The sequence below is a fragment of the Lagopus muta genome, chromosome 1 (genome assembly GCF_023343835.1).
Source record: "Lagopus muta isolate bLagMut1 chromosome 1, bLagMut1 primary, whole genome shotgun sequence".
Lineage (NCBI taxonomy): Eukaryota > Metazoa > Chordata > Aves > Galliformes > Phasianidae > Lagopus > Lagopus muta.
In genome coordinates, this window is record NC_064433.1 from 60,226,059 (window position 1) to 60,248,656 (window position 22,598).

The window sequence follows — 22,598 nt, forward strand, 5'->3', positions numbered from 1 at the left end:
AACAAACGGTGAGCTATGGGTTGCTGCATCTCCAGATTTCTGCCTCTCCTGAGCAAGGTTATTTTAAAATGAATGGAAATCTGTATCTAATCCTATTGCACCCCCAAGTACACAAGCTGTCACCCTCGGAGCTAGATGAGTCTCTCCACCAGCTGTTCACTAGCGAGGCTTATCACACGCAGCTAAGATGTTTAAATTCTCCACTCCCAGCACTACCTATACACAGTTCATCACATACTCTCTCCATGAGAAACAGCTAATTGTGCAGCACGTGGAATCACAAGGAGCGTTAAACCCCACCACAAGCAAACCCTTCTGCCACTATACTGGCACTGTTATACTCAGTCATACTGTTAGGCTCAGTCTGACCTTCAAAGAGAAACTGTAAGTAGAATCAAGGTAACAGCCAAGGCATCTCTTCTGCTGAAAAGGTATGTGCTGTGAGAGAGTCACCACTGTTGTTCAACACTGGTGTGTCCGTGACGCATAGTTTAATCTAAATTTGCCATGGAGGTACAGGAGCACACAGAGGTACTACGCAGCAGTTCATATAATAATCAGAAATGTAGAACTGAAAATAAAGCAAAGCCAACACACTCATCTGATGACTCTCAGCTCTTTTGGTTCATAGATCACCTGGGAGCAGCCTATGATTTTCTGCAATTTGATTATCTTTTGTTTGGCAAATGTATTTGCTCCCTATACATACCTATTCACACAGACATATAATTCTATATATATTAACATGTAATTTTGCATATGCCTATATAAAATACAATGTCTCCTCAGTATCTTGTTCATGGGCAGCTCACTCTGCAGCCTTGCAGAGCACTTGTTGGTACTGATAGGGAGCACAGGTCAGAAGATCACTTTCCATGTTCTTATTAGATAGGTGCAAGTCCTAGCATGGTATTTCTGAGGACCAAAAAGCCCTTTCTGAGAATATCGTGTGATACAAAGAATAAGCATTCCTTGAAGAATACAGTTACAGAACAGGGTGAAAGCAAATAAAATATTTCCTGTGTCATTCTGGGAAGCTTCCAACAACAGCAGCAGCCCTAGAAAGGCGGGGACAAGGCAGCATCCTCACAGCATTTCTCTTTTAAGACGGTGGGAGAGAAGCAACCAAGGGGCCAGACCTCTCCTTCCTACAGTTGCACTGTGCTGCAGCCAGGCAGAGGCCATGTGTAGGGCACCTGGAGAAAGCAAAGCATGCTGCTCAAAATAACAACATGTCTTGTGTGGAGCTTCTGAGCCAGGACAACGATGTGCCGCTCTTTGCTCGGAGCACTAGGTCCAGATCTGGCCCTTCATGTTTATTTTTTCTGTGTTCTAACTCCGGAATAGACTTGCTTGTTAAGAACATCTGCAGAAAGTGAACATGTAAAGGGCACAGAAAGAGTGGCAAATGCAGGTATTTCATTTGAGAAAAAATGCATGGACTATACACTGAGATATTCACCCAGCTCTGCATAAAGCTCAAGGGAAATATCCAGAGTAACAACAATGCTTTGCATTTCTATAGTGCTTGCCTTTGGCAGCTCTCTGGGAGCTTGCAAGCATTAATGAATTCACAGAGGCAGAGATTCAGAGAGTATAAAGGCCAGAAGGGACTTTAGATCATCCAGTCTGACCTTCTGCGTATTGCACGCTATGGGAAAGTGTGTAGGAAAGAACCACAAACGTTATTTGAGGGTGGCAGAAAATGCCTTTCTGTGAAAAGGCTTAAAGAGCTCAATCTGTTTAGCTTATGAAACAGAAAATAAAGAAGTTATCCTGTAGAAAGTCCAACGGTGTGTTTGCATGCAGCTAAGGTGAATTTTCCAGAAAGGCAAACCTTTGATTTGAAAATATTCAAGAGATAACAAAATCTCCTTGCTTCCTTTGGTACCTTACCAGAGCAACTATTCACACTCATTAGTGTTCATACTTAATATCTTATTTGAATCTGCTTGAATTTAGTTTCCCATCATAGGTTTTTGTTATGCTTCTCCCCGGTAGATCAAAAATCAACCTTTTTGTAACCAGTATCTCTTACTTTGAAGGCACTTTATACACTAATCACATCATCTCTCAGTCTTTTTTCTTTGGTAAGTTAAATAGATTTTCATTAAGTTCATTTTTGTGATAAAGCACTTCCTCTGATTTGGAACAATGCCATAGACATGTGTTGCATTCTTTTCCATTTTTCCTCCTTGTAGAAGCACACTCCTCACAATCCGTCAAAATCTGTGCCCTGCACTGTCAGCAATGCCTAGCTTTTGCCATACAATAGTAAATATCACCTTTCCCTACACCTGCCCATGTCTCACAACGTGCCTGCTAGGCTATGAGGGCATTATTCTTACTTAGAGATGCATGCAGATGGAAGAGATACTGCAAAACCCTTAAATCATTTTGAGGAAGCTGGTTAACAGGAGACTGGTTCTGATCCCCTCTACAACCACCATTGCTGTAACACTGCTTTCCCAGACTTCAGACAAGATTCTCCACATTGAAGTGATTCCTGGTAAAAGAAAATTGTTTGCTTAAACCTGATGTTGCCTCTCCAGCAGTTGCAACTTTCTAATTCACTTCTGGTCTCATACATTATCTCTCAGATCTCTCCCCAGGACATAATGCATTGGTTCCCATCACTCCTCCTCTCTCCCTGATTATCGCTCTCTTCTGACTGTTTACCCCCTTTCAGCGACTGCTTCTGACCAGCTGCTTTTCAGATCCTCCCTTCTCTGATCTCCTCAAACTGTCACTTCTCAGTTGCCACAAGCATGCCAGCCCCCACATCCCCATCTGCTTTTTAAAGGATCATTATCATAAGCAGGGGCTTCTCTGCTCACTCCTCTTTACTCCACAAATACACAGATCAATCCAGAGAAACTATCTTGGCCAGCCTTGCGGCCTTCCAGGTGCACCACTACCTTCTGGCAGATTTTTCAAACTTCAGCTTAAAACCATGTGACTTTTTACCTCAGATTACGCCTGGAAAGCTGTTCTAAAACTGCATTAGCCTAATGGCTAGAAACCCTTCTGTAGTTTTTCACCCTAAATATCTTCATAGCCTCACTATACTATGTTGTTTTCATATTAGCAATGTCCTTGAGATTGTTTCCCCCAGGATGCACTTATTACAGCAATACTATCTGCTGAAGACACGATCCGTTCAATTCTCTCAGGATATGTTTATCAACTCATTCCGAATTGTAGAATCACAGAATTGTTTGAGTTGGAAGGGACTCTTAAAGGCCATCTGGTCCAACCCCCTGCAATGAACAGGGACACCCACAGGTAGATCAGGTTGTTCAGAGCCCCATCCAGCCTGACCTTGGGTGTCTGCAGGGATGGGGCACCCACCACCTCTCTGGGCAATTTCTTCCAGTGCCTCACCACCCTGACTGTAAAAAACTTTCTCCTTGTATCCAATTTAATTTCCCCCCCTCATGTTTGAAACCATTTCCCCTTGTCCTATCACAGCAGACTCTACTAAAGAGTCTGTTCCCTTCTTTCTTATAAACTCCTTCAGATACTGAAAGGAAGAATAAAATAAAATAAAATAAAATAAAATAATAATAATAATAATAATAATAATAATAATAATAATAAATCCTTAATTTGGTAAACAGATTCTGTGAACTTTTGAGAACTAAAGGTTGATGAAGAATGGGGTGGAGCAGAGGAGGATGTGGCTGAGGCATGACCAGAGCTGTTGGGTACCACTAAGTATGCCTGGTTGCCTTTCAGCAAGGATTTCAGGATTGGACTCAGTAGGCATTGGTTCCCTGAATTTTATTTAGGTATCAGAGGGCAATACAGTCTACACTGAGGATCCTTACTCAGATGTGGCAAAACAGACCCAGCAGCTTCCAGAAGACAAGGGCTGCCTCTAGTCCTGCTTGCCATGCTCTCTGCCAGATTATAGAGAGTTCCCTGCACATGGATTTCTAATATTAGTTCTCAAGCATATGACCTTGTCTGTCATACTACTGAAATTCATTCTGTTTCTTGTATTCCTGACAAGGTCAAATAAAGCTTTCTCTATGATATCCTGGTCCTTCCCTGTACTAGCAATGCCTTCTAGTGTTGAGTCATCAGGACACTTCCTCACTATCTACTCCTATTTTTGTCATGGTCTCAGACTTACGTTAGCAAAGACTGAATGTGGCTGAACACTGGGGAGAGCTACGAGTAATCTTGTATTAGATGGACAGGTGATGTTGCTGTTGCCATCAAAGTAGACTCAATTTCACCTCCCTGCCCCTCACAGCTCCTGTGTCTTTCCTGATCTCCTTCAGTGTATCTAATTGTTTCTTATGGGTCACTGAGACACAAATATGAGAACTTTGAATTTTCTTATGCCTTCCAGGAAAACAATCATCTGAAACAAAGATATTGGGTTAGTCCAGCACAATCTAGCATTGTTGAACTCAGGTTGCCTGAATTCCCTTTTCCCTAATCATATGATAATAATTGCATTTTCCTTCATGATCTCCTCTGAAGTATTACAAGCATTACAGAGGTTGCACTGATCTGAGACTGGCAATTCTCTCCCTTCCCTAATCCTGACTGCTGAATTTTCATTTTTCCAGCCAGCATGGAGTCACAACTGCAGGCAGAGTTGCAAAAAACCCTTGCTGCGTTTCCATATAGCAGCTCTGCCAGGGATGGAGTGCACCCAGGCCCACGCACTGAGTGCACTAAGCAGCTTGAGCTGCTTATTCCAGTAGTCAGCTTGTTCCTCCCCCAAGGACAATATAGCTGTCCTTATTAATAACTTGGGTACACAGTCCTCTTTGGTTTTGGCTCAGACTATTAGTCTCCTTGATCTTGACTGCTCTCACTCCCTAGAAGTGGCCCCACTTCTTACTCTCTTTTTCACTGAATAGCTATAGAGTCTTTTGCTGTTAGTTTGAATCTCCATTCCAGGGTCTAACTCAGCTTGATTTGTAAGCAATCCTCACTTTATCCCTACACTTCTTGATTTCTAAGACATCACCTTCTTTGCTGTCTCTTCTCCATTCCATGTAGGCTCTGCAGAGCCAGCTTAAATAGCCTAAGCAGTTGCCTGTGGCAGCAGGCAGATGCAGGGTAGCAGAATCACACACTGGCTCACAACATTCCCCTCAAACCCTCCAGCCATGTGCTCTCTGTGAAAGCAGTGCCAAAAGTCAGAAGGAGACCACCCTCCTCACTCTCTGAGCAAGGTATGGGCAATCTTTTTGGTCTGATGAGCCATGATGATTTCTTGATAGCACTGAAGCAGAACAAGAGCAGGGAAGGCAGAGGAAAAGAGAGTTGTTATCAGTAAAGCCCCTCCCTATACAGACTGAGAGTCCAGTGTAAATGCATTTGGGAGGAACAAGGAATATTTCTGAGAATATCACCAAGCATATTACTGCGATGAAGCTCTAAGCAAACTGGTCTGACCTCATAGCTAAACCTGCTTTGAACAGGAGGTTTACAAGGGACCTCCTGAGGTGCTTTCCAACAGAAGTATCCTATGATCCTATGAATGAGACTTCTGTATCCCAGTGAGGGAAAGGAGGAGAAGAAAAAGGTCTTGTGAGTAGAAAGGGCTGCAGCAGGAGCCTCATTACATAGCTTTGTGATGGGGAGATTTGTGTCTTAAGGGGATAGCGCAGCAGAAGAGGAAGGAAATAGGCTGTTTGGTGCTAAAAGTCATACATCTTAGGAACAGACTGGAACTGCCTCAGACCTGCTAAGCTTCTCAATCTGTAAAACTTGTTTGCTTATGCCTTGGCTGAATTTAGGCCAAACTGTCTCACATAGTATTTCCTATAACCTGCTGTATTTACCATCCTCATCCCCACATTCACAGACTGCTTCTGTGACCCTTTTAGGATCTTCTCAGTTGACTTCGCTCCTCTGCCGAAGTACAGGCCCTAATACAGCTCATGACATCATCTGTAGCTGTGCCAAAGCCATAGTCCTTGCAAGGACAACACCACTTTACTCCATGTATTCACATGCATAGATAGGAGTTGCTGTGGAGGGACAAGCACAAGTGAGGCAATGTGCTGGCCTTGCACTCAGCTTGGTGAGAAACATTAATGCTCCTTCCTTGGCAGTCTGAGGATCCTCACACTGCTGTGAATCGGAGGCCCTGGCTCATCTGTGACCTTCACAGATCTTCTGTCCTGCTAAAAAGTCAGTGCATATCAACAGACTGCTGCCACTCACCCACACCCACTACAAACTACATCCACACAGATTACCCATGCATGTACCTGTGTGTACACAGAAAACACAAGTGTGCAGCCACACCTCATGTAGGAATACATGCCAGTATGTGTATGAATATACTGCTATGTGTGCAGACAGGTATCACAACCACACAACACACTGCAGAGAAACTGTAAGTGTATGCAAAACCACACAAACAGCACAAATTCCCTCACACTGTGCATCTATGTATTCTACATGCAAGATGCTCTCACAGGTCCACATGGCCCCAAGCAGACACAGATCCCTGATGACTGTGGCTGGGTAGGAGTTAATGCAAGAGAGGATAGGAAAGAAATTAAAAGCAAAAAAAAAAAAAAGAAAAAAAAAAAAAGAAAAAAAAGTTGAAAACCCAGCACATGATTCTTCTCCTATCACATCTGTGAATCCTGGAGCGCGAGAGTAATTGTCTGCAATGAGTCAGACCAAAAGGCACAAGGAAATGGTTGCTATGGCAACCCTTGCACTGCTCTAATTCGGCTCAGAATTAAAACGATATCAAATAATTTGCAAGCAAAGGGAACACGGCAAAGGCGTTGAGTGTCAATCTAAAAAATCCAGCTATATGCAAGCCTCTCCTGAATCAGTGTCAAGGGCTCTCTTCCCTTCAAGCGTGACAGCCATAGCAATCAGAGGAGCTACAGAGGCGAGAGAGATGGATAACCTCAGGCGAGAAGATTTCTGCCACACGCAGGCGAGAATGAGCTCCTGGGCTGGAGGTGCAGCCTGGAACAGGCTCCAAAACGGGATGGGCAGCTGTAGGACCCAGCAGACTCATTCCCTGTGCAACAAGCAATGTCCCCACACATAGGGACAGTCCCTATGCTGAATTTCTTACCATTGTTGCAGAATGTGCAGAGCACATACACCATGGATTAAAAGAAAACTGCTGATGTCCAGCCAGAGTGGGTGGAATGCTATGGGAGATGTTTCACACACTTATTTTTTGCATTCTCTCGAAGATAAAATGAATGCATTTGTCCCCACTGTCAGTAGCTACTGTCTGTTTGTGGAGACATCTATACATAATGGAGAATGGAGAGATACTGCTCTTGGCACATCACTGGCACTGTGTGATGCCAATAACCTGGCCTGCAGAAGACTGGCTCAACTCTTAGTCCAATCAAATGAGCACTCACAGATAAGAGCCTCCAGATGGATCTCCTGAGAGGTGGAGAAGGCACGGCTGCTGGTAGCACTAAAACCACAAGCGCTTCTGCCTTACTGACTGCCCCTGATGCTTCCTATGCCTGAGCTCCAAGCGCTGCCCCTTCAGATGTCTCTTATTTTGTCAGATCAGAGGGCTGCCTCAGAAACTGCTTAGGCTTCAGGGAATGCCAGGAAGGAATGGCATTAGACAGAAACTAGCAGTAGCAGGTAGTGGGATGAAAATGAGTTGGGTGTCCCTTCTTTCTGCCCACGCTACGACTGAATGCAAAGAAGATCATGCCTTTCCATAAAGACTCCCATGCAATGCCTCAGAAGCTCTCTGACATCCCCCCACTGGAACCATGTTGGCGCAACGTGCAACATTAAAAGAAGGACAGCATTCCTTCTGAATGTGGCAGCACACGTTCAGGAGATCAGCTGCTCTCAGACTTTTTATTGGTAATATCATGCTGGTTTCCAAGTCAATCTAGTAAAATCACTTTAATCCTCTTGCTTGGATGTGTCTATTTCAGTGCAAAAGGTGCTCATGTCATTATAGCTAATTTCCATGCATCCTAGCTGCTTCCGCAAGTGCAACTCTCTCAACTTTCTGGAGAGGAACAGAGAGGAGGTTTTATCCACCCAAACAGCAAAACAGTAGGAATACAGAATTATGTGTAGATTAGTTTGAAAAGATGCCACAGCAACAGAACTGCTGAAAAAGGCACCTGCATCTCTTCCCTCTGCTTGCTGGTAACAGCCAGCAGGAAGCCAAAATTGGACCAAGGAAGAGGATGGAGAGACGTCAAGCTGGCCAGTAAATGCTTTTCAAATGAAGAGCTTCCATCATACTGATAGAGGTTGGATTTTAACCAGTGGTATAATGACAAAATTACTTTCCATTATCCATTTCTCAGACTGACTGATTTCAAATACTTTTGAAAAAAATCTGAGCTTTTTTGAAATCTGCTCCTGCTGTGAGTGCAGAGCTCTTCTGAAAATATTGGCCTTAATAACTTGGTGTCCCCAAACTCCCTCTGTACAATAGGAATGATACTTCTTTCAGTTTTCTTTGGGCTTGCCTAGGACTCTTTCCAAACACATCTGTGCATACTGTTATCATCACTGGGTAACAATTTCAATGTGCCATAGTCATTGTAAATAAGAAGGAACGTTACCTTTGAATATAAACAGAGGTGAGAGGTATTGCATACAACATATCTGGATCTCCCAGCTGCTTGACTGGATACTCTATTTGTTTTATTGGGGACAATGGAGCTTGTGCACACCCCATATTTTGCTGGTATCAGTCATCTCCCATACCCAAGACATGACAGCAATGGCATGGAACCAGTCCACCAGAACGGAGACCTTACCTGTCCCTGCTCTGACTGGCAGCCAGCTGACCACCGCATAACTCAAACAGAGAAAAGGCAATAAAAAGAGACATCATACCCAGACCAAAGTGACAGTTAAACTCCTGCACAGATTCCAGCAGTTTCACTGGGGCTTTAAATCACTAAAAGCTGCTGTCAGCAACTACATGTGATTTCTGCAGCACACCCCTCCCCACGCCCCGTAGGACCATAAAGCCTCAGGCTACTGACTCAGTGGAGGGAGCAGATGACAGTGCTATCTGGGGCAGGACTTGGCTTGAGGAGAGTGCCATCACGATTCCTTATTTTTCATTTCCAACTAAGTTAGAGCTTGTGAAAGGTACTGACTGACATCCCAGGAGAACAGCCGCCTGCTAATTAACTATAATTAATCATCCAGGCATTAGTTAATGTTTGCATAGTGCTTTGAACTGCCAGAGCACAATATAGCGGGTAGATAGTATGAACTCAAAGGAACAGGTATAGCTGTAGATTCGCCGGCATGGCTTCCCACTGACTCTGAGACTAGTCCAATCCAACGCACATAAGTGGATCCACTGTGTTATCTGAAAGACCTGCAGGTACCTCCAGTCCTCAAAATGTCCGCATGATGTCCCATATGCCCCAGGTTCATGGGCTTGGCTGAACCAAGCCATGCAGAACCAGGGGGACGGAGGCCCCATGCTCCCCCTCCATTTCTATTCTCAGCCCTCCAGCCCAGCTGCTCCCTAATCCTAGCTGACAGCTCCCTCGCTCTCTGACAGAGCCCAGGCCGATGTCATCTTCCTGGACATTTGATTTTAGGAGTTTGCCTTTCTCTGCCTTGGCTGGGGCCTGCCATTCAGCTGCCAGAACAAAAGGGGCCCTGTCACCGGCGTCCTTGCAGGGGCACAGGGGGTACCCCCTCCCCAAAGGCACAGCTGTAAATCCTAGAGCTTAATTTTTCACTGCACGCATAGTGAACATTTCAGAGTGCTTACAAATCCCCCCAAGCACCATCAAGTCAAGGAAATGACAGTAACAATCAGTGGCAGAATGACAGGCCAGTTCATACAAATTGCACTTTTATAGGGGCACTTAAAAAGCCTTCTGTTGTCCCCCCTTTACAGAACTGTGACAGGGTTTATCCAGAAAGTACAAGACTATGCAGATATTTGGCTCTCTGGGAACAAGTGCTGGGTACCAGACTGATTTCTGGTAGTTTCCTGACTCTACATGAGCACAATTACCATGCTCACCAAGGGCTGATGCCATCTGAATAACAATAATAATAACAATCTGCATCCCATTCTGCTCTGATTGTCTCTTGTTGTGCCTCGCTCACCCTCCTTCCCTCACCTCTCTCCTGTACCCAGTGTGGGAGCAGGACCATATTGCAGCATCATCTCTGCTGCAGCCTCCACTGAGGGGTGAAGTTCCCCAGAACCAGGTCCTAGCCACTCAGCACTAGTGTGTAGGGAGCAAAGGGAGACCTATACACTTACTCTCATACCTGCTATCCTCAAGATCAAATAGTATTGTAATGGGTAAACCTTTTCATTTCTTTCTTTCTTCTTTTTTTTTTTTTTTTTAATGACTACTGGAATTATGAAAGATTCAGATGATTAACCTATTCACTACTGGAAACAAAACAAAAGGTAATATATAGTGCCACTTCTCTCCTTGAAGCCCCACAACAAGTTGTAAACCTCTGCCCAGTATAGCAGATGGGATGTACCTCAGGAAACCCTTGCATTTCCACTGAAGTCAATAAGGGCTACAGCTGGAGCCCGAAGGATTTTAGACCCTTTGGGAGAAAATGTTTCCTTCAGTGCTGCTGAATATACCACGTGTGAAAGTAAGCAGCAGATGACTGTGGTCACGTCACTGAATATGCCTACTTGTGACAAGGACCAATGGTATCTCTACAGTACAAAACCAATTGAGAATTCACTTGTATGTTTCTCTGATTATGAATGAGGAAAATCATTTGTTCTGTATCATTTCCACAAAGGTCGGAAATTTTACCTTGCGATTATTGTTTTGACAGGTTTTTTTCCCCTGTCCTCTGCTGCTTTCTCCACCCTCCGTTCCCATAGCAGAGGATTCTGCTCCTTCACACCATGTCCACAGAGACAGTCGATTCAGCATCCAGGATAACTGAGGGGGTGGAAATCTCCACAGGGGTTGTGGGAAGTGCTGCTGACAGAAGAGAATTGGCTCTGTCAGGGGCAGCTCCTACAGCCACTTGTTCTTGCTTTAGCTCTTCTACCTAGAAGTTTCCTTCCTAGTATTTATGTTGAGTGCCAAATCAACTGTCTGTGTGCCTCTGTTCTAACTCACAGGTCAGGAAAAGAAACAAAAAGAAACAAAAAGAATCATGAAGAATAATCTTTTTTAAAGAGCATTTTTTTTCTTCTCTCAAATTCGTTGCCAGAAAAATGTCTCAGAGCTGCACACTTAGCATAATCTCAATGCCATTTCATTCTCTGCCAGTGTACTTGTAAAGTGACAGCTAGTATTGGTTTGGGAAGTATTTTCTACGAGTCAAACACTTAATTAAAATGGACTGTACTGAAAACACCTCTATTTCACAAGAATCTCTGGACAGGCTTCACTTCCTAATAAATCCCGTTGTTTGGATTTGAAGTGGTGGAATAGAATTGAAAAGCACTGTTTTGTATCATCAGTCCCTAAGATTATAAGTACTCTCGCAAACCACATTAGAGAGTACTACTCTCAGCTGGAACTTACTGAGAGCCTGGAAATCAAGGAGAAGTTCATCAGATGAAGTTAAAACGCCATAATTTAACTTAATAGTAGACTGAAGATCATCTATTGCACCTGGGTTTACCTAGTCTACGTAAAATAAATGGCTGACAGTGATTTGAAAGTATTAAATATAGCCTTCTCTCAGAAGCAATTACTACTGAAAATGGTAAAGGTTCAGATTCAAAAGCTTTTGGATTTTGAGGGAAATACTATACAAGTATTCCAAGAGTAGATGCAGAATCTGGTGAAAGTCTGTCAAATGGGGATCAAAGCTCAGATAGAAAGAGAAGCTTAGAAATCTAATATGTGAGTTGGAAATCCAGCAGCAAGCCCATTCCACCAACAGAAGTTATTTTTCAGCTGAGATAACAATAAAGATGTGCTGTTCTTTCGAAATAGTTCAAAACTTGCACAGATTTCTCAACCTGCTCATGCTCCAAGGAAATAGCCAGTCTCAGTCCACAAAGTCACTGGCACTGAAGATAGGAAGTTTCCATTCAGACAGCCAGCTTCCCTTCCAAAGACATGTCAGCCATTTGTACCTTTTTGTTTAGCCTAGTTTTCAACATGACAATCATTTGTGGCTCCCCTCACTTCCGTTGAATGACAAGAAAACAGCTCTCAACTCCCGCTCTCAATACAAGATGCTACCATTTCATTCAAGGGAGGAAGAAAAGTCAGAAATTTCCTACCTGCAGCAATACCCATCTTCCCATCGACAGATACAGCCACTGCCGTGCTAACTGTCACCACTTTTGGTAGGCCGCTGCCCTCTGTCAACACACAAAAACAGCAGACTTGGTTAAATTCACCACTGGAGATTAGGAAAATGCAGCAGGATTTGCATCCAGATCAGTGCATACATATGCCTCAGCACTGAAGGATCCAGAGCTTTGGAGGAATGCATCTTCCAAACCACGCTAAGAGACCTAAAGGGCTAATAAATAAGGATACTCGTTTATCTCATGATAGAAGTGGTATCTTCAGCATGAAATGTAAAGGATCAGCCTCTTCCAATCTGAACAGGCAGAGCTCTTAGGCCAGAAAGCTGCTTTGCTTCACATCCCAGCTAAGCTTTGCAGGCAGAGTAGAAGCAGGACAAGGAATTCTGACATTGGCCCTACACAGCAAAGGCCATGCTTATGTTTAGCTCTGCTACCCAAGACAGAGAGTGCAGTCCATTTTAGAAACAAAGTCTTATGGAATATATTTGGCTGTTTAAACTTTGTTATGCCCAAGGGCATCCTGTTTATGTTTTAGTTGCTCTTTCAAGTGTCCCTGCAGGTCCCGTGTCCCATCTGCCAGCCCCATGCAGATCTCTTGTATCCCACAGGGCAATTAAAATAGCATGGCTGGATAGACTTAAGCAACTGAGCCCCACGTCCTCTGTCTTTGTTAGTGCAGTTGTTTCAGCCTGCAATTGCCCATGTGACAGATTCAATTTTGTATTTTTAAGTGATTAGGTTAGCTTCAGCTGGGGCACCTATTTTGAAACTGCCAGGGGACAGTTTGAAGGTCAGCATGATCGATTTAATGTATGACTGACTCCTTCCTCGCATGCTGGATGGAAAACTCCCACTCAGATGGATGGGTCAGGGATCTTTTCCTTCCCAAGAGCTCAAGCATTTGTTGCTGTTTTCCATTTCTGCTGTCATTGTTCTTGTTGGTACCCAGCATATCCTGAGCATGATTCAGTGGCTACTGCAGTTTAGCCTGGAGTCTCTCACTCTTTTTTTTTTTTTTTTTTGACTGAAGTCAGATTAACTTACTAAAGGATGTCAGAAGAACTGGTAAAGCCTCTGTGAAACAATGACCTAGCCAACTCATGCTGACATGCCTTGCTCCTGATCATGCCTTTGTGGTGAACCCCACATTTCAGACTCACCCCTGGAATGGAACGAATAAGCAAAACACAGCAATAAGCAAAGAACCCCAACACATGAGAGATCTGGGTTGCAAGAACAGTCCTACGCGGCCTGCAGAGCTTTCCCTGCTGTCATGTCCCTGGGACCTCTGGACTCTGGAAGGAGGTACCCTGGATAAATTACTCTGATGACTTGCAGCCATTCCCCACTGGTCTCCTCCCCAACACAGGAGTCATCAGGCTCTTGCCTCTTACATGATCAGAAGAGCATCTGCTGTGAAAACTCCTTGTCACATGGTGGGCATACAAAAACTTGCAGAAAGCATGGAAAGGGTATTTAAGAATGTAATCACCAAGAACTTCCTGAGAAACTGGGTGGCCTGTTCTGGCCAAAAGGTTTGCTTCTACGGATGTCAAATGAAATGCTCAGAGTCTGCTATAACAGTAAGCACAGTAACTCAGGGGAACTGGGTATTATTTTCTGGACTCTTCACAGTCATCTTGAACGATCCCATAGATCACAGTTTCACTGGGCTGAACTGTTCACCTCTAAAATGTCTAATAATCACCTCTGCAATTTAGAGCATGAAGTATTCAGGGGCAGGCATTACTTCTTATAATGTACCTGAGTTGTGGCTATCCCAGAGGGCCCTATAGGGTGTTCCTGCCTGTTTTTCTAGCCCAATATCTATTTCAAAGAACAAACGCTGTTGTGTGCAAGGTTTCTCCTGCCATGCCTGTTTCTTTCTCTTGCCACTTAAGTGAGATGTAAAGGTGCTATGCAGAGAAAGAGGCTTTGATGGAAGTTTTCAAGTATTTCCACCTTCCACCTCTCTCTCTTTACATCTTGGTTCATCTCTTGCCTCCCTGTGTTGTTTTCTCCATTTTGCTACTTGCTTTTCCACCTACCAGCCTCCCACCACTGTGCCACAAAAAGCTTTGCAGCTAAAGCGCTGAGCTCTGTGACAGAGACTGAGTGCTAGGGGCTGGGGAGCAGAGGGGATTTCCACCTTCTGTGTAGGAGTCTCATAAGAGGGTTTTGTTTTGATTTCTTAATTTCCAGGCTCTTCTGCTCTCTTCCAGCCTTTGAGGAAGTCCTGGCTGGCTCTGCAAGCTCACAGGAATCAACACTCTAAGCAAGAGACACCAAAAAGCCACTCCTTGCTTTTCTCTGGTGTTTGAACTCTTTTGCTGAGTATGAGGTGATATAGTTGAGTGATGTCATGGAGGGGACATCGGGCACCAATGGCACACTCTCACTGAAGAGGAAACAATGGAAAAGCACTCCTCCCTTTTCCTGCACTTTCTTCCCCAACAAACCCATCCCTTCCTGTCATGGAAAGCAGCGATGGAAAAAAAAAAGACACCCTGTGAAGTCAATTCTTGAGTGTTTGCTGATATTCCTCGTCAGTCCTGGCCACTGCCCTGATGGTTCTGACCCTCTGCCAGCATTCAGGGTGTGCAAAACATCACGAGGCCTGACCTCTGCAATTCTCACTGTGCAACAGAGGCAATAAAGGGATCAGAACGAGCCCAAAGCTTTCTCTTCATTTTTCTTGCATTCAGGACGAGGTTACCTGAGTCATCTTCTGAAACGATGCTGTAGATGAAGCTCCCGGGGGGATGCTCGGCTGCCCGGCGGTACCACAGAGGGAAGTGGTCCATGGTGAAGATACTCTCTTTGTCCTTCCGAGTCAGGAATTTCCTGCCGGAAGAAAACGGAGAGTCGCCTTTTGCACAGGGCAGCTCTGCTCGGGGAGCCGCATTCTGCAAGTCCCGGGGCCCGGCAGCCCCTCCGCCAGGCTCCCCGACGCTCTGGGGCCAGCGCGGCCGCCGCGCCGCTGCCAGCCGCCCGCCAGGTGCCGCTGTTGCCCAGGCCGAGGCCCGCGGCGCCGCCATCGCCCCCACGCCAGCCCCGAGGACGGGCAAGGGGAGGTCGCGGCCCTGCGGCTGGACAGCGAGGGGATTGCCTCGGCTTCTGGCCTTGGCTACGGCCCTGAGCACTGGGAATACATCCTCCTCTTCCTCCACCTCTCCCCTGGATGCAGCGTGGGCCGCCGTGTGTGAGAGCACTGGGCAGGGCCGGGGAGCAAAACGAGATGCTAGATATTGGGCTCCTAGCGATGCCCGGACTAAAGAACCTGAGGAAGCAGGTGCTTCTGAAGACAAGAGTATGGGTTCTGGGGCATGGCCTGCCAGGCAGCTCAGGAGAGCCCTGGAAAAAATCGGGTCATTGCCTTCCCTGGAGAGCTCTCCTTCCTGACTGACAAATCCTCTTTGTTTTCAGGCTCTCCTTTCGATGAACGTTTTGTCATAACAACGGTTACTCATTTATACAATTCCTTCCCTTCAAGAGATCCCAAAAGTGCCTCTCCTGTGATGTGTGGGGATCTGTCATTGAAATGTAGTGACTACAACTGTTCAAGCATTGAGCAACGCTCCTGATGAGCAGCGTGGGGTACTGAGTTATGCTATTAGCTTTCTATAGCACTCTTTCTTCCTTGACACCAAAGCCTGAGTACTCCAAGTTATTCAAAGACTGTCTCAGAAACAAGGCGAGAGTGGCTGTCGGGGTGTGCACTTCAGGCACAGTGCAGCTTTCTGCTTTTGACATATGATTCATATCTGAGAAAGTGGGAGATAGTGAAACACCTGCCAAGAAGCTAAGGACCACCACCACCATCCTGTTGTTCCATCTGCCTCTGCAACCTGTCCTTTCATACAGCAGCATGTTATCAGTCTGCATGTTCGAAACTAACCAACAACGAAAATCTATGCCCTTTCCATGTCGAAAACCTCCACTGAACGTGCACTTTTGCCTTAAGGGAGGGGATAAGAGAATGAATCATATATGACAGATGTCAGTCACATCACTTAACGCATCACTGGAAGATGCTGGGGTAGTAATGTGATGTGGGCCATGTGAGAGCCAGAACAGAATAAAACAGAGAAGAACTGAGACAGAAAGATCAAACCTAGCCAAGCTGGGATGTCATAGGGCACTGGAGTGCAGAGCCTTTACATTACAGAATGCTCCTGGGGATATATAATAATGATGGACATTTTCTCTGTTAGCTGACTGAAGTTAGGGAATAATAGAAGTTTCTTATTTTACAATGAAATTAATGCATTTTGGGACAGCACTTCAGGAAAAAAATCAAAAGGACAAGAGCAACATAAAGGACCTGTACCCTGATTCTGTAAATCAGTTCCCATGCCACCAAGGTCTTGCTCCTTTTCTTTCTGTGTCCTCAAGTACATTTCTAAGTCTGGGAGTGGTTTCAGAGACACCTTCAGAGACACCGAGAAATCCCTTAGTGCAGCTTAGGGACTTACCTGTTAGAAAGCTTCTCAGAGCCCACATACAGGGCACTTCTCATGAGTCCAGCCCGGGTGCCCAGAAATGCCATCTCAATCCCTGCCTCAGAATCCCTGTGGAATAAAAACACATTAATCACAGCAAGTTTTTACTAGCTAACAATTGGCAGGCTTAGACTTGTGCCTGGATTGACACATTGGAAGCTTGCTCATTTGGTTCTTTGGAAGTAGAAAAGAAGCTGCTCTCCTGCTAGCTCTGCTCCAGGCTGCCTGCATGTAGGTTGAATCGAGGAAGACAGACTGCAGGGAGAAAATGGCTGTCTCAGGCATGCACAGGACAGGTAGGGTAGCAGACTGACTGTAGATTGATTTGTATGAGGTTTTCTGGAGTTACGAAGGGCACTGGTGGGAGAGCTGCACAGTGAGGAGTCTGCCGTAGTGTGGTACGGAACAGATGAGAGAGATTTTCTGGTGTAGCTGCTGAAGGACGGTGCTGGTATTTGGGTGATTTAGCACAACTGCCCTGGCTCGATCTCCCTCAGCAGTAGGGATAGTGGTAACTGAAACAGGAACAGGAGTTCTGTGGCCACACACCTCTATGAGTAGCATGTTGTTTGCTGAAAGTAGATCTGTGTGACACAATACCAGATACTACTAGCATCAGATGCCTCACTGGGAATAATAAAGAGGAATGTTTGCTGAAGCCGGCCTGTCCTCTTCCTTCCTGAGTCTCAGTTCTCATCAGGCATCAACAACAGAAACAAGACCAAACTCTCTTCTCCATTTCTAGTAGAGAAACAAATTCCATGCCAGCTGGGATGTAGCTTTTGCTACAGTCATGTGGAAGTCAATCCAAACCATGTTGCTGTCATTCAAAGGGATAACTGGTGCATAGGGAAATAACTCCAATACTAATTTTAAATTGAAGCAGTCTCAAGTGCCCTGAGATCCCAAACTGTCAACTACAGAGATAAATGCTGTGCATCCAAGTTAAACATAGCAAAGAACTGATGCTGAACACCCCCTGCAGTGACACATCTGGATCACTGTTGTCTTCCAGTAATAGTCAGACATTTGGCATTAATATTCTGTTACCAAAACAATCCCTCACCAAACTACAGGCTTCCTTTAGAGAGCCCAACCAGCTGGAGTTTTCTCCTCAGAGACACTTTTGAGCTATTTCTAAATCTACTGAGCTACTTCTAACAGCTTTTTGAGCTATTTCTAAAGTTTCTTATATGCTTTGCAGAGATCTGTGACTGTTTTCCACTCCATCTGGAAACACAGCTTCAACAGTGTGTTACATGTATTTATTTCTCTGTCACTTACGTGGACATATTGAGGGCTAGTGTTGTCCAGTAGGCTTCCATGGGTGCAGTGACCACTGCATCAAACAGCACTTCCTGGACCAACTCCTCATCACCTACAGAGGAAGGTGAACAAGAGTCAGAAGAGAAAGATGTGTCCCCATAGATGTCTCAGAGAGTTTCTCATTGTGGACCCTCTGCCTGACCCTGGGCAGTGGAGCAACAGGCACAAATGAGACCTCCATTTGTAGGACTAAAAGTATGACCTGCAATCCTAGATGAAGAAGAGCATAGGACGAGGTGTTAAATTACAGCTCAGATTATAACACTGTTTCCCCTGTAAACTCAATGGAAGGGTTTAGGTTTGAAAGTGTAAGCAAATGAGAGGCTTCCAAATGAAGTTATTCATCAGGCTTTGCCTCAGATCCCTGCCTTAATCTTTCTTCTGAGTGTCCTGTTGTGAGGATGCCATCAACCCCATTCCACTCAAGAAGATTTCTTTAGAGCCCCTAGTGACTTCTTGATGGCCTTTAGTTAACCACCCGTCCTTACTGTGAGTCTCACAAAATGCTCTCCTGTCCTGGTTTTCCCCAGACACCTGACCAGTCTAGATTACCAGTTCAGTCCAGTCTGCATGGGGTCTTAGAGACGTTTAGAAAAGTTTGAGATATCATTATGTGCTAAATGGTATAGTCTAAAATCCCATTCATTTGACCTACTTCATTTCTATGCTGCCCTATTTCCATTTGTCTCACAGCATGAGGACGTGATGGCTATCGTATTGCAGATGTGGCCCTTCCAGTGCTGTTCTAGGCAGAGCCATCCCCTCTGTTTCAGTGTTTCTGGCTTCACATTCTGGCTTGTGCTTCCAGGTATCCCCTAATCTTTCTTAATCACAGTTTGCATGATACAATTCTCCATCTCCCTGTCATTCAGAACTCAAAATCAGAGGTCACCAGCTGATCTTTCCTTCCTCAGGCCCTACATGCCTAGGTTGTGTCCTAGTCATATTTCTTTCTCTCTTACAGTACTTCCAATCTGCATGCTTCTCCCAGTCAGTTCTCCCAAAACTTTCCTCCTTCTTCCTGGCCTCTTCAGCTACTACATCTCTTTTCAGCCTTCTCCAAAACAGTCAGGAGGGATCTGTTCATACAGTGTAAGAGAGGAGCAATTATCAGATTACAGATTACATTTACGTCTAGTTTTAAGAGATTCAAATCCTTGAAATCCTTGTATCAAAGGTTTCTTTGAATCCTTTTAGAATCATTACATACAGAATATTGATTCAGCACTTTGCATGACTAAGAAGGCTGAAGCCATGGAGAGCGGGGTGAACTGAAGGACATCCTAAAGCTAAAGTACTGTAGGGAGATCCTATGCACAGTTGCCCACTTCTGTCTTCCAACAGAGATCTCACTCTGTAGTGGTGCTACATCAGCTGCTTATGTGGCTGCACTTCACATGGAGAATCAGACCTGTTACAGGGGATGAGCAGCAAGGAAGGTAATCATTCTGCAACATTTTTTTTCCCCCTTAAATCAATTACAAATTGTGTTTGGAAAACACAGTTAGTAACATTTCTCTGAAAGTGTTCATCAGTCTCCATGGCGCAGTGCAACCCTCAAAGGATGCTAGCTGAAGCTCTGGGGAGCAGAATAGCCACAGCAGCTTTCTGGACCCTCCTGCCATCATCCTTCTTGTCCTGCTGGCTGGCCCGTCTGAAACGAGGTGTTCAGCCCCCACCACATCCTACTCAAGCGTCTCGATGTTATGTATGTAAAGATCTCAGAGAAGTCAAGTTATGTGACAGCTTTGAAATGGCAAAAAAAAATATCTCTGCTGAAGACAAGGAAGTGGATCCTCAGCTCATTTCCACTTGTGAATTAAGCTAGGCTTAGGTTTAGCCCTGCCAGCATGAACAGGAGCCTCGGGAACTCAGCCTGATACCAATCAGCTTCACAGTTCTCATTCCTCTGTGACAGGTAGAGGAAAACTCAGCAGGGCCTTTGGGATGATGAGAACTTACATTCCAGGTCAGGTTCCTCTCCTGTGAGGAACCGGATTACAGCCTCCAGCTGGCTGAGCTTCCGATGGTCTGGATCGATGTCTGTGATGCAGTAAATCCTGGTGGGTAGGGAAGGAGAAGCCCAAAAAGGCAAAAAGAAATCATCATCAAATAAATGCTTCTTGAGAATAATAACTGCAAACAGGAATTCAGCAAGAAAGCTTAGGGTGCAAAGTTTGCTGTTGTTGCACACCATGACCACTCACACTCCATCAGCGTGGCTTTAAGTGAAGCCCTACCAGTAAAACCAAGCATCAACTGATGGCTGTGCTTGAATGTTCCATGAATATAGTAGGGTATGAGCATAAGCTCACAATGCAACATATTAACAGTCCCAAATAATTACAGCAGATTTATCAATATTGTACACTGTGTAATATGTGTACCTTTGTATTTATACACAAAAACAATGTGATGGAGAGACCTGAAAAGCAGGGGGCCTCATGCAGTGTGAGTAACACTGGGTTGGGAACAGAAAAAAATGAGACAGAGATGCAACTGTGAGATGAGGAATGAGCCTGCAGTATGATACAGTGTCAACAAAAACTTTCCAATGGGACACTGCTGTAGGATGCATTTAAGGGAGAAATGAGAGAATGTTTTACAAGCGTGGGTGTCTGTATAATAAAAGAAACCAGCCTTCTAATCCTGCTTCCAATTCTGACTGCTTCATTGTCGGGACAAGGGAAAGGAAGGGATTCTATGAGAGAATTGCATCTCATTAAGGAGCTGAAAGGAATGATTTATGAGGAAAGTCTAGGAAAAATGAATATGTAAAATGTGGTAAGCTGACACCCCAAGTTAGGAGTAGAAGAAGTCACTGCATGCATCTCAAGTGCTCTGCCTATGAAACTTGACAGTGTAATGAGAGGTGTGAAGGACTGCGGGGCTTCTTGAATGTAGTTATTTTGGCTTTGATGCAGGCTGGGTTCACGTGCCTGAGTGTAACTGAATGTTGGGTTCATGAAAATCCCAAAGCTCACAGCAATAAATGGAAAGTGCCCTGTCTTCTATCCAAACCAAGCAAAACTCTAAATTATGCATGCTATTGAAACAGCAGTCATAAATCACCTTTGTGTTCTCTAGGAATTAGGTCTAGACTTAGTTCAGAGGAATGCCAACCAAAAATAAGCAACGATTTTCAAAAACGTTTCAGTTTCTCTCTAAGTTTGCTACAAAATGCACTGACAGGTCTGACATACTGTGAGTTTTGCAGCACAATTTTGAGCATCACGAGGAGGAACAAAATGAGTTGGAGTGCAGAATACTGAGAATAAATCATAGGAGATGGTTCTTGGGTGGTGTACAAGGCCTTGGTGGAATCCCCCAAAGGAAGAGATGGAATTGAGGTCTGAAGGTACCACTACATTGCCCTGAGACTCTCAGTTCTTTCCAAAGCTGTTGTCCCTGAACAGTGTTGCTTTTTTTCTAGGCCACTGAGGGTGGTGAACTCAAGCAAAACTGTAGGGAATTTTGTCAAAATCTCATGACAGAGTTCTCTGTCTTTGACAGGATTTCCTCCACTTACCATTCGTTTGCTAAAGACACATCTGGCTGGAGCAGGTCATGCAAACCTGAAACCAAATAATACACTCAGAATTCAATTAGGTGGCAGACAGACAGATAGAGGCTGTGAAGGAGAAGCAAATTAGTACATTTCAGGGTAGCAACGTTGTCTATTAGGATAGTGGGGCCGTTCCAGATTAACCTACCTTCTTCCACTGAAGTGTTTCCCAGCAGAATGTACTCCCCATGTCCCCTGGATAGCACAACCCCCAGGCTGCAGGGAGAACAGAGGGCTGGTCAGCAAGAAGAGGTGTAATCCTGAAACATGACAATGCATTCCCTGCAGTTGCAACCCTTAAAGACATTAACTCCCTTCACAGCAATTAAAGAAAAGAACATCATCAAAAGAGGATTAAGTGAAATCTGATTGTGGCACAAGAGGCTAAGGAACCTGCTTGTAGAGCTATGAGACATTTTTGGTGACAACATATTTAACCAAAGTTGTAGGTTCAAATCAACAATAACACATACAAATTCTATTCCAATTTTAAACCATCTCAGCCATGGAAAAGGAAAAAAAAAGAAAATGTTTAGCTTGATTTCTTATGTGAAGTTTTATTTTCAGTTTACAATAATAATTTTGTATTAGAACCAATACTGGCACACAAGAATATCCAGTGGAACTGAAAGTTGAATATATTCCATTTCGCTGAACTGAAACAATGTGCTTCACCTAAAGTGTAGCTTTTGGGCTCTGAACTTCAGATAAATAACTTTCTTGATAGCGATAAGAACAAGTAAGTCAATTATTCTTGCTGCTCTAGTCATGAGTCACAGCCTGCTTTATGACCAGTTTGCCATCCCTGATGGCAGACTTCTGATGTATTGCATTGCTGATGTACGAGCCCATGCTCACCTGAAGGGTGTGCCACTGATGTCCGTGAAGAAATAGTCGTTTGTGAGGAAGAGAACTCGTTTCTGGAATGAGAATGAATAAGAAAGTGAGAGATCATATACAGATCAAG

General features: G+C 44.5%; 1 protein-coding gene across 1 annotated transcript in view; it reads right to left on the bottom strand.

Annotated features, from left to right (window-relative positions):
• CACNA2D4 (calcium voltage-gated channel auxiliary subunit alpha2delta 4) overlaps positions 1 to 22,598 on the bottom strand; it is a 114,191-nt gene that overhangs the window by 45,933 nt on the left and 45,660 nt on the right. Inside the window, exons 19-26 of the mRNA XM_048948412.1 lie at positions 22,490 to 22,551; positions 21,780 to 21,847; positions 21,596 to 21,641; positions 20,029 to 20,126; positions 18,025 to 18,118; positions 16,714 to 16,809; positions 14,955 to 15,082; positions 12,206 to 12,286 (exon numbers count right to left, since the gene is read on the bottom strand). Of these exons, the coding sequence (XP_048804369.1) occupies positions 12,206 to 12,286; positions 14,955 to 15,082; positions 16,714 to 16,809; positions 18,025 to 18,118; positions 20,029 to 20,126; positions 21,596 to 21,641; positions 21,780 to 21,847; positions 22,490 to 22,551 (673 nt within the window). The remainder of the gene's footprint in view (positions 1 to 12,205; positions 12,287 to 14,954; positions 15,083 to 16,713; positions 16,810 to 18,024; positions 18,119 to 20,028; positions 20,127 to 21,595; positions 21,642 to 21,779; positions 21,848 to 22,489; positions 22,552 to 22,598) is intronic.